At 42.3% G+C, this 12,197-nt stretch overlaps 1 protein-coding gene across 1 annotated transcript; it reads left to right on the forward strand.

Moving 5' to 3' along the window:
• Window positions 1-1,627: 1,627 nt before the first annotated feature.
• On the forward strand, window positions 1,628-11,809 carry boka (BCL2 family apoptosis regulator BOK a). The gene is made up of 5 exons (XM_084354681.1): window positions 1,628-1,812; window positions 2,010-2,333; window positions 5,050-5,178; window positions 8,660-8,823; window positions 10,260-11,809. Exons 2-5 carry the CDS (start codon window positions 2,120-2,122, stop codon window positions 10,383-10,385), a joined length of 633 nt encoding a protein of 210 aa, XP_084210807.1. The 5' UTR covers window positions 1,628-1,812; window positions 2,010-2,119; the 3' UTR covers window positions 10,386-11,809.
• The last annotated feature ends 388 nt before the right edge of the window (window positions 11,810-12,197 follow it).

Genomic DNA, 12,197 nt, shown 5'->3' on the forward strand with positions numbered 1-12,197 from the left:
TGGATTTGCTGCAAGTGCTGTAATTTATACATTTACTCCACTACCTGTATCTCACAGGTCCAGTTAGAAGACAGTTTGCATAGCACATCAAATATGTTGCATTTCATGTGACGGCGCTGAGAATGCAATGTGTTTCAAATCATGAGTAACTCTTATCACTGCTGGATCAGACTGTCACAACTAACCTTCCTCATTCGTAAGACAATATAATGAGTAGGCAGACACCACGTGAGAGTGTGCTATCGCCTTATTTCCTTGTGTTAGAGAGGGGAACACCTGCAGGTCTGTATAGAAACACTGAGTCATCCAATGCCTCTATCCACCTCACCAAATTTACCAGACACCAACAGATAACAACTCGCCCGTCTCCGTTTGAAAGTGATAAAATCTGCCTACAAGCACCTCTACTGCTCGCTGAAGATCATGTTGTATTTCATGTGTTTAATCCAGGCTGGCTGTTTCCACTCTATCTTACTACTGTTACTCAGCCTGTCACAACAGTTGTATCATGTCTACGTGGCTCTGGCAGGAGCTGTTACATCTTAGAGAGTTACCCATGATGTCATAGTGATAGTTATCTTATTTTGGCTTGGAGGCAAAAGTCATCATGGAAAAGCCTGTGTCACACTGGGGGGCATGGAGACGTGGGCGGTTACCAGGTAGGGAGAGTCTAAGGAAAATGTGCTATTTGCGGCATCATGGGAAATGTAGAATTTAGTTTTGTGACCTGTACAGGCAACGATCATCACTTGTGACGTGCGTCGCAGTGTCTGTATCCTGCTCTCTGCCTGCATTTTCTTATTTTTTTAGTATTTTAACGTATTCAGGATGTTTCTGTGCGTCAACCTTTGGGTCAGTCAATAACAGCACGAGGTCAGGACTTCATTTATTTATTTTTTTTAAATATAGCGACCAAGTAATATCGTTGTCTCTCTGCTCTGCTCTGAGTCTGTGCCAGTGTTTGACCGAGGGCGGGGCGAGATACATACACACAAGCAGGATGAAAGCGTGCATTTCGGCTACATTCAGACAAAATCAATGGGAGCCGTTTCTATTTTTGCTTTGAAACATCAACAACAAGCACGAAGCAATCAGAGAATGAGGTTTTATTTATCTGATTCACTGCTTTGTTTCCCCCTCTCTTCATTCACTCTCTAACTGGCTCGACCACCACTGCTCTCTAACTCCGTCTTGCCTTGACTTTGAATGCTGCGTTTACAACAAATCCTGCATAGCGTGCCTTTAAGGTCAGAACGTCACAACATTTATCCTGCATAAATTTCCCTTGTGGATCAATTTATGTATATATTCACTGCAGCCTGCTTGATCAATAAGTGAATTAGTAATGAGTTTTATTTTGGCAAGCCTCCTGTGGGCTTCCTGTTGGATAGAAGACCGTAGAATAGTTTGATTAGAGATGTGGTGATAGTGTTGTGCACATTTAACATAATAAATCTGATAAATCTAATAAATCCAAGTATGATGAGAATACTCTTGACTGGGTCATGTCGTCAGTGTGTGTGTGTGTGTGTGTGTGTGTGTTAGGATGGGGGCGGAGGGGCGGGGCTTGTGTTGCTCTGCTTATCTCCGCCTTTGGACTTCACAATAAGTGCCCTTAGAAGGAAAACCTGTCACTCTATAAACTCTGAGCGTTTTTTGGTTTTTGGGGTATTTTTCTATTTTGTATCGTGGCAGCAAAACTTCAGCTCCAAGAGTCGGTGATCAAAAACGACTTTTCTGCTCAGTGACAAGTGAAGATGAAGCCGAGGTTATAACTTTATAGTTGGGAGCGTTTGAGCCTTTTAATTCTCGGTAAGTGGAATTTAATTGTCCTTATCTTCATTATAAGCTTTTATAACGTTATGGATTCATACATAACTTTTTCTTTTTGGTCTAACTTCTTCTCTCCTGAGTCTTCCCTCTCTCCACCTTGGGAGGTTTTGCATCGACGGCTTTATCCAGGCTATGAGAAGATGACAACTATCTAATCCGAGTGATTGTTTGTGCAGGATTATCTCCAGGGGAGGCGCAGAGAGACAGGGAGAGGTGACCGCTGTGCGAGGCGGTGGAGGCGGGGAGGCGAGCAAGCGCAGCCCGCGGCGGATGACCGGACAGCGGCATGGAGATGCTGCGCCGCTCGTCTGTGTTCGCGGCTGAAGTGTTTGACCGCTCGCCCACCGACAAGGAGCTGGTGTCCCAGGCCAAAGCACTGTGCAGGGACTATATTCACTCCAGGCTGAACCGTGCCGGGATAGGCTGGTCGAAGCCTGAGCACGGGCTGGCTGCTTCAGGTGGGACACTGGGGGAGATATCGTCGGTTCTGCTGTGGCTCGGTAAGTCCAACCAAACACTGGGTACAGACTCAGGGTCAGTTTAACATGCGAGTTTAATGACAACTACAGCTTTTGAAGACATTAAGTAATCCTATATTACTACAAAAGACTTTTATAGTCTAAAAGTTTTTTATTTTTGCTCATTTTAAAGGAGCAGTCTGACATTTTTACTCAAAAATGTTGAACCGCTGTGTCAGATAGTGGTCTCTCATTGTCACGCCATCACTGTCCCCTCGAATGACATGTTCATATGTTACTTTTTGAACATGCAAATCTAACATAAGCGTCCTCTTGGCTGCCCCTGTGCTGGATAAAAGACGATAAAGTGACTTTCTGCACAGCGGGGCCCCCCCACATACAGCTGGTGCCCTTTTTATTTTTTCGCCCCTTGCCCCTCAAACATCCTGAGTCCGCCACTGTAAAATACAAAAGTGTTATTACAGTAGCAGAGTGATGAAGACAATTATGTGTTTATATTTTTGCTATAGCTGCCATAGTTGATAGAGAGGTCGTGTCGTCCTTATTTTTGGGACCTGAATGCATTTAATCATTTAAAGTTACCCACAGTGAGTTCGTTAAAGGACGTACAACAATAGTTTTAGATTCACTTCCTTAAATTTGATGATTTAAAGGTGTAATATGTAAGAATTGGCTCGCTGTCGAAGTCAAGTCTAAGAAAACTAGAGGTCAGCATATCACCAGAGTAGCTAACTGTAGCTGCTGTTAGCTGGTTAGCGCAGTTAGCTGTGCATGCAGTGGTCCAGACAGAGCCCCCAGGAAGAGCGCCAGGCTTCGAAGTCAGTTTTCGTAGCGGCCAAACCGTGTAGTTACAACGTCACGTGATGCAAAGCTGCTCAAAAAAGTCTTTTTCCCGTAAGCTTACTTTGTGAAGGAAGCAAATGACTCATTTCACAATCGTAATTTGAGCCATTCAGACTAATAAAATGTTGAAAGTCTAGAAGGGCCGCATGATTCAATGATTTTATCTCTGGTCAAGTTAGCAGGGCGCTAAAACATGCTAGCTGACTCAGTCGGCAGAAGTCTCTCATGCGCAACCGCGATGGGCCCCACAACGCGGAAGATCCAGGTATTTTAACCCGGGAAGTCGAGTTTATCTGGCTTGAAGCTCCATTACGCATGTTTCACAGAAATGAACAGGGCTCTGTCTCCAACGTGGTGTCCAGGTTTCATTATACGTCAATGGTCCGGCCTGCGAGCTTGAAGCACCAGAGGATGATGCTTGTTGATGACATGCTCATGATGGTGTTGACGCCGCTAGGACAGGGACGGGCCTGGGCTGGCTGGTTAGCACAATAACCCTTCCACATCTCTGCAATACAATGCATAGACGTCGATAACGTAGCCTACAAAACTGTCGTTACTTCACATTTTGTTTTTAATATTAGTTTTGTGAATGCTTTCAACTTAAATTCTTACATATTGCACCTTTAAGGCCGATTTAGAAGATTTAAGAAACACAAAAACAAACAATCGACTCTGTTAAAAAAAGAGTTTCAAAAAAGTTAAACATGGAAGAAATATTAAAAATAACAGCATTTTCAGGAATCTGTAAGATAACGTGGAACTCATGACATGTGATCAATCAGAGGTCATGGCCTCTCATATTCAGAGGAAGACCTCGAGGAGCAGGGAATCCCCCTGAAAAAAAAAATGAGGGACGCAGTTTCACTTGACTAATATTTCAATCCCTGGATGTTTGCCCAGTGTAAGAGCTGATAGACTGCAGATGGCTCCTCCAGTCCAAGGTTTCACTTTACCATTTGTGGTTATGACTCCAACTCCAGTTTAGCTAGTAATGCAATTCACTGGAAACCCAGATCTAATAAAAACAATGTTTGAAAACACCTTTCAGCAGAACTCACTGTCAATAACTCAGATTTGCAGAGAATCAGTTGAGGAAATTAAATCAATTACTGTTGGACTCTGTTTCCTTGAAGTCAATTGGATGAGACATCATTCCGGGTTACAACAAAGTATCTTATTAGATTTCCGTGTCATTGTCACTCATTGTCACGCCATCATTGTCTCTCCTTCTTCCTGACGTTAAAGTCAGCACGTGCACATGTAATCTGATAGGATCTGATAGGAAACGTATAGTAGAAATGTTCATATGTTACTTTTTTAACATGCAAATCTAACGTATAGATGGAGCATTTATTCTGGTGAGTGGGCTAAGTTTAAATTTAAAGCGAGACTGTGAAGCTTTTTGCTAAACAGCGACCATCGAAGTTACAGGGTTAACAACTGTTCAATATTTATATAAAATACCGCAGGTGGAGTTAAGGTTGGTGCAGGGGGCGTAATCACCCCCCTGGTGCCCCCATGTTTAAAAAAAAACCCTGCGAGAGCGCCCTCTTTAATGCCCCAGTGCTGGATAAAACATGATAAACTGCCCTCTAGTTTGCCCTGATGATGAAGTGTCCTCTTTTCACTCACTAAATATATCATGACTTTCTGCACGCTGGTGCCCCCACCGTATACAGCTGGTGCCCTTTTTATTTTTTTGCCCCTTGCTCATCAAACATCCTGAGTCCGCCACTGGAGTCATGAAGTCAGCCAGGCTGTAGTAGCAAAGTCACTGAGGGTCAACTATCAGCATGTAAGAGGCAGATTGTGATGTTTAGCCTAAATACAAAGCCAGAGACACTCCGAACAGTCAGTTTCTTTTTCATTGAGTCTCTTCTGTTCTGTCCAGGTGACGAGTTGGAGTACCTCCGACCCAACGTTTACCGCAACGTAGCGCGGCAGCTCAACATCACGGTGGCGTCAGAGAGCATAGTGTCCGACGCTTTCCTGGCCGTGGCTGCAGACATTTTCTCCACAGGTAGGTCCACATCATAACTACCGTAAATCAAGCCTTGCATGCAGGCCTGAATTATAGGAACTAACTCTAGTGGCTTTGTTGCCATGTTTACCTCTGAGCTGCACAAACATGGACCTGAAAATGAAAAGATTACAGGGTGTTTGACCTTTTGGGGAAGTTGTTCTTTTTGCTGTCATTGGGAACGAGGAACTTCAGAGCTTGAGGCAAATACAATAAAGACAGTGAAAGTTTGGAGAACTTTAGTAGACGTTTTCTTCTCAAAACCTCCTCGTGTAAACACCTCTCCCGCAGGGAGATCACAGGACTCTTCAGTGAGTCAGAAACCTTTTTTTTCCCCCCCGGTCATTATCCTCTTACAGGAAAGGAACCATAGGGAAAACATTCAGTCCATATTAGGGTAACTTGTTGCTAGAGTGAGTGATTGTTACAGACAGTTTGGACCCCACCCAGGGAGCTCAGTCATGAACCTCAGCTGGTTTATTCCTCGGGGAATGTAACAAAGCAAGAGTCTAAATCAGGTTAGTCTGGTCTTCAGCATGTGCAAAGTTACTAACCTCAAACATGTTAAAGTTAGGAATATCGAACCTTAATCCAAACATGCTCTCATGGTTGTAAGTCTGAGCGCAGTGTTTATTAGGGGATGAGGTAAAACATGTACAGTTCTCGTTCTAGTTTTCAGTGTACGGGTTGAAAAAAAGCCACTCAATGATTGACGGTGTAAATTTGGACATACAGTAAAACTGACATGTCACTGTGCTCAGAGGAAGTCATGGCAGCAGCAGATTGTGACCACAAGCTAGTCTAATGATCCATCACAAATGTCACGCTGCGCTCCGCACGGCACAGATAGACTACAGCTTCATACTTTTCATATGCCCTGAGGTTATTTTTTAAAATCTTTATTTAAAGCTGTTATCAGATCAACAGTGGATACAAATTACTGTGTGTAATGTGAAAGTTGTCGCTCGCCGTGTCAAACCACAGAGATCTCTCAGTTCAGCATTTTAGTGCCTTTCCAGCTCGTTGTTCTGGTTTCGTAGCCCCAGACTCACCTGTGTCGGTTCACTCTCACAGCTTTCACCCACGTGAACCTGTTCAAACTTCCTGTCCAGTGCCAAATGGCAGACAAAGTCAGCGACTAGCTCGTAAAGATAGTTGAGCATTGAGCTGACAGAAAGCCAGTTGTTAGTGGAGACCAGATCAGAGGTGTGGATGTTGGTCTTAGATTTGTTAAATGACCAGAAACACGACTCGAAATGATTGCTAATGATGTCCTGCCTGCAGGATTTGTTGCATCAAAGCAAATGTTTTCAAATAAGTTCACTATATCACCTTAAAGGGACAATTCACCCTAAATTTAAAACACATATTTTTCCTCTTACCTGTAGTGCCATTTATCGGTCTAGATAGTTTTGGTGTGAGCTGCCGAGGTTTGGACATAGCTAACGGGTTAGCTAAAAGGCTAAATCGAGGAGGATGGCATAAATGTTTACATCCCAAAAAGTTAGTTAATGTCGGTGTAAAAGGTTTCTGTTATAGATCTTCCAGCTTAATGCGAGTGCAGTGCTAAACCACTGCAGTACCTCTTTTACTCAAGTGGTCTGCTGATGGGACCTGAGAGCAAAAATTGACTTTTATTTATTACAAGCGTGCTGTAACGGCACAAGACGTTAAGAGAAGCATGTTTCTATCATAGAGCATCGGACATTTTAGCCTGTATACAGCAGGGCTGCCCAAAGTGGGGCCTGCAGACTAAAGTGGTGGGCCCACCATAAGGTTTGATGTGGTTGTTTTGTTTCTAGCAAAAAATAATGATAATTAAAATTGTGTGGCGTAAAAATGCTTTATATATACGTAGGATTCTTAGTTATTAATTATTTTTCAGTATGAAGAGCAAAGTGACGCTTGATGCAGTCAGAAATTTAATCAGGAACTTACACAGATTTTTTTGGCAAAACATATGTTTACCTGTTCTGAAGTATCAGGAAACTCTGGAGAGAAAACGATTTACTGAGAAACTGAATCACCCGAGTTTTTGTCCTCACTTGCCTCTCAGAGCTTCTGTGTAGTGCCATTTTGCATAAAGGTGCTTGCTTTTGGCAAACAGTGCACAATTAAGTCTTAGTTTTGGTTCGCCAAGGGGAACAGCTTGTCCTCCCCTCGTGTAAAGAATCAGCCAAGCTGGCTCCTGAGGTGGAAAACCCACACATGTAAGGCCACACTGAAGGTATCAAGGGTCATTTATTGTCATTTTACAACACAGGCGTGCACCATGAAATGTCAAGGGCACTACGCCAACTTCAGACATAAATGTCAGTTTATTAGCCATGAAGAGTACTTCTCAGTCTCTGAAAAAAGCTGTGCAAAGTCTTTAAAGGAGCTGTGTCAAGAATGAGAAAATACCCCTGATGAAAATGTGTGCTAGAAACTGGGGTGTGGAGTATAAAAGATGCAGGCATTTAACAGCCAGGAGGGTCGTGAGCTTGATATTGATATTGATACTTGGAACTATCTCGGCAATGACTTCCAAGCACAGTGAGTTATCAGGAAATTAGCTTTGGTTCGTCATGATTTGCATTATAAAGGACATTTTATATGGTGTGATGCAGCATGACTGAAGGTTTAGTTTAACTCCCTACTATTTACATTTTATGACCTCATTCAGGACACTTGAGACAAAAGTACTATCACAGTTCTCAAAAATAAATCTTTGCTCTGTTTGTATAGGTTTCCTTCATTCTTCAGACTCGCTTTAAAATTGATTTGTCTTCTCCCAGTAGAATAAGACAGGATGTAGCTGCCAGACGTCTCAGATCTTTTTACCTTTTAATCTCCCTTTATTTAATCTCTATACTCGCCATAAATCAGACGGCGTTGTTCCAAATTCCAGACTTTGCAGTAAAAGAGAAACACGACCCGTTTATGAGATTCTAGGAATGAATCAGAAAACAAGTTGCAGAAAATGGCTGGAGTCGGGACTCAGTTTGTATGTGTTGGACATGTAAACACAGCAGAAATAGTTCAAAGCTTTGACTATAAATGATGTGATGGCAGAAGGTTTTACTCAACATATGAACTAAGTTAGAAAAATGATCCGCTCATTAATCTAGGCGAGATCTCCTGCCTGCCTGCCTGCCTGCCTGCCTGCCTGCTGGCCTGAGCCTTGTGTTTGTGGTTTCTTCTTTGTGGGACAGACAGGCACAGAGCCATGATGCCTAGCTGCTGCTGAGGTTTTCTAATTTGTTCATCCTTCTTTGAAGAGAGCTGCTGAGAATCACGAGTGCTGCACTAAAAACCACTCCAGCCCCTGAATAAGAGCAGGACTATCTACTTTGCTTTGCCATCAAATCATCAAACAATAATTTGTATGCAAAACACATTTTGCATGAATTGTGTTCAAACACCAGACAAGCAGCACATAAAGCTTTAAAACGAGGATGTTGATTTTGTTCTGACAGTCCTACGTCTTGTCTCCTGTCAGGTGTGACGTGGGGGAAGGTGGTCTCTTTGTACGCCGTGGCAGGAGCGTTGGCGGTGGACTGTGTTCGCCATGGTCATCCAGCTATGGTCCATACCATTGTCGACTGCATGGGGGAGTTTGTTCGCAAGAGTCTGACGTCCTGGTTGAAAAGGAGAGGGGGCTGGGTAAGGGACACTTCTTTTTTTAATAAACCTGATTACATATTTGTGCTATGATAATTGACATGTTCAGATTGCTAGTTATGTCTGACCTAAAGTGCCAAACCCAAACATGTATAATTCTCAAAGATATAAAGCAAAGTAGAAAAATTGCAAAAAAAAATCAAGTTTTTGTGGCATTTTTGCTTGAAAATGACATTTTTTGAGCAATTTATTATCAAATGGGTTAATTTTATGTCAATGAACTAATCATTTTAGGTCTAATGAAGATTACACCTACTCTGTACGGATGCATGCAGATAATATTTTACTGACACTCTGAAGGTGGCAGGGTCCGCCACATATAAACAAGGCGCAACAGTATGAAACTGTGTTGTCCTTTAAGGTCAGTTTGTTTATTCAATCATGAAAACAAAGACTTTATTTAGTTTGTTTAGGCATAAAATAAAATAATCAGTCAATGAAGATCTTTCTCTTCAGATTAAAATTTCTTCCCTAAAACTACAACTTTAACGTTTTCTTCACGTTACCTTTAGTTTCATTCCCCGACCTCCTTCCTCGCCCTCTGTCTCTACCAAATGAAACCCACCGTTACCTCGAGTAAACTTGTGGATTTCTCTGGGTTTGAACATTGTTAAATGTTTATGAAAATGTACGTACAGAACTCAAAAGTCTGGTAATTTTATTGCAGAATTCTACTTTCAGTTATTTCGGTTTACAAATATGAACAGCTGGACATAAACTGGAACCACAGCTTCAGAAACAATAGTAGATGTGTCATCTGTACAATCCTGTTAATGGGAAAAGCCTGTCTGATGAAATCCTACAGAAAACAATAAAGTGGAACTGGGGGTGGAGAGGGAACAAGGCCTGGCAACATGCCTCTGTGTGTCCTGCTCTGCTCTGCTGGAGACAGCACAACAAGTGAACAAATGAAGGGCCGTGTGCTCAGAGACATGGCACCCAAGTCAGCTCTGTTTTGAAGACAAGTGGAGTGTGACAAAATGAAGAGCAACGCATTGTATAACTGACCTCATAAGCACAAATGAGCTACAGTCTGTTAATATCTCGCTGCTGGGCGATGATGTCAGCCTGAAGGAAACCTGAATAACACTCTGTGACACGAAGGAGGATCTGAGGAGGGAGACATGTTCAGCGTCAGGGCTGACAGTTAGCTGCGCTCTCTGAGGAATTTCATCGTCTGTGAGGGTTTTTTAGTTATATAAGTCGAGTTTTGAGCGTGGCTGAGATTACAGTGTGGGCTTTGGCTCTGAAATAGCATATTTGTGGGCAAGCTGTGAGTGCAGATTCTTAGATTATTTACAAATCAGGAACACATGTTGGTTTTATAATGCCTTTTTGTTGCACATTTGCTTCGAATGTGAGTGTCACTGGCGTGTTCTTTGCCGTCTAATGACCCGGTGTCCTCTCTGCCGCCACAGGTGGATGTAACAAAATGCGTGGTGAACACCGATCCCAGCTTTCGCTCGCACTGGCTGGTGTCTGCTGTCTGTGCCTTTGGACACTATCTGAAGGCCACCGTGCTATACATCCTCAGGGAGAAGTGAGACGAGGCCGCGCACTGGATTCTGAGCAGACTGACCCGCTCCGTGCACCAGCACCGCTCCACTAAAGCATCCTCTGCTTTGGACATATGTTTACACTCATTTGCACTGAGCCCTTCATTGATGAGCACCTATCCCGTCACAAAAAAACAGGCTTCCCATGCTTCTTCTGCTTCCTCTGCTAGTGTCTATTTATTGTTAATGGTTATATTACGGCACACTTTTGATGTTAATGTATAAAAATGTGTAAAATCACCCACTGTTAGTGTTTTTAGCTTTTCAGTTATCCCACTATCAGCATTACTGCCTATTTTGCTGCCTGTTCCACAGTGTTTTGGCCGCCCCTGGTGGTTGGAAATGGTAACGACTGTATGTGACGTGCAGATTGAGAATATTCCTCCTGATCCTGAGGACATTCATGAACACATGGTCGTACAAAAATCTCTACTTCTCACCTGGATGGCATGTATAGTCCTTTAAATACAACATATTTTCCTCTAACTAAGGGACTGTATGAAAACTATTAGCGTGAGGCTTCCAGGTTTAGGATTTATTTCAGCCTGCCTACTCAATAAAAACATTTAAAAACCTTCTCCTAGATGGCTAACTGAGTAAACTAGCTGATGGCATTCAGCAGCGGTTCTCCTAATTGGTGACATCATTCATGGAGTTGCACGAACATTTTAATGTTTAAATTCGGGCGTGCCGTCTTAAATTATTTATGCTTCTGCTCTTTTAGGTATTAATAGTTAAACGACTTGAACCAACTCAGTGCTCTCATATAATGTTTAGATGTGAGGAGGAGAGGGGCTGCAGGTTTTTTCTGAGTCGATATTAACAACGCCTGAGGGCCCTGTTGTTGTTTGTTAAGTCAGCTGTGATTCAGCGTCCCTCTCCACCCTTGTAATTTTCATACAGTCCCTAATGAGCCTGAAGACTCGAGCCTACAACAGCCACATGTATGTATTTCAGCACCATTTGATGCAACTTCTTCTCTCTTCATTGTTCACTGTGAGGCAGTGTATTGTATTGCTGTGCTGTAATTGTTACAGTACTCTGAGTTAGAGCACTTTGATAACATTTCATTTTGTGAGTAGAATTTATTCCATGAATAATTTCACTTTAATGAGGCATGTAGCACTAGGAGTTCTGGAAAATAAACAAATGTTTGTGAGTCATCTGGAACTGTAAATAGTAAAAGGAATAAATGTTTCTTACAACAATCTGTCAGAGTCTGCAGTGATAAATGTTTGAATTGTTAATAAACAGTTTGTTTTGCAGCTGTTTTCGAGACAGTAAGCGGTCAAACAGTCCGTTGGAGACATGTAATCCCAGGCTGAACCGATGAAGTGATTGAATGTGTTGTAATGGTCATTTGTGCACTGTGCTAATATGCAGAGTAAATGATGTGATTGTGTATTCACCCAGATGGTTGTAATCAATGGTAACTAAGCAAGGCAGTTTGACTGTTTGTGTTTGCAGCTTTGCACAGTGAAACTTATTAAGTGAAAGCAATCTGAAAAATTGCATAACTTCTTCTGGGCGTTTGGGCAAAACCACACGTTTTCTTGGTGTCCAGACTATTTTACAGTTACATCAGACAAAAAAACAGAAACTTACAGTGTAGAAAACTAATATTATTCCCTTTGCTGTAACATCCAAGGCAACATATACTGAACCATCAACCATGTTTTGCTGGCTATGAGGTAAATTATCCTTTGGAGAGAGGAGTTAAATAAGTTTTTATGTCCAATACATGTGCGGTCTGACTTGTTTCTGTGTTTTGTGTCCATCTCACAAAATGTTAATTGATTT

The sequence above is a fragment of the Pagrus pagrus genome (genome assembly GCF_965226575.1).
Source record: "Pagrus pagrus genome assembly, chromosome: 6".
Classification (NCBI taxonomy): Eukaryota; Metazoa; Chordata; class Actinopteri; order Spariformes; family Sparidae; genus Pagrus; species Pagrus pagrus.

Excerpts from the sequence above, each read along its gene's own strand:
- boka (XM_084354681.1), top strand. The coding sequence starts at position 2,120 with ATGGAGATGCTGCGCCGCTCGTCTGTGTTCGCGGCTGAAGTGTTTGAC. Across the intron at positions 5,179-8,659 it reads TGCAGACATTTTCTCCACAG|GTGTGACGTGGGGGAAGGTG; the intron begins GTAGGTCCACAT and ends GTCTCCTGTCAG. Across the intron at positions 8,824-10,259 it reads TGAAAAGGAGAGGGGGCTGG|GTGGATGTAACAAAATGCGT; the intron begins GTAAGGGACACT and ends CTGCCGCCACAG.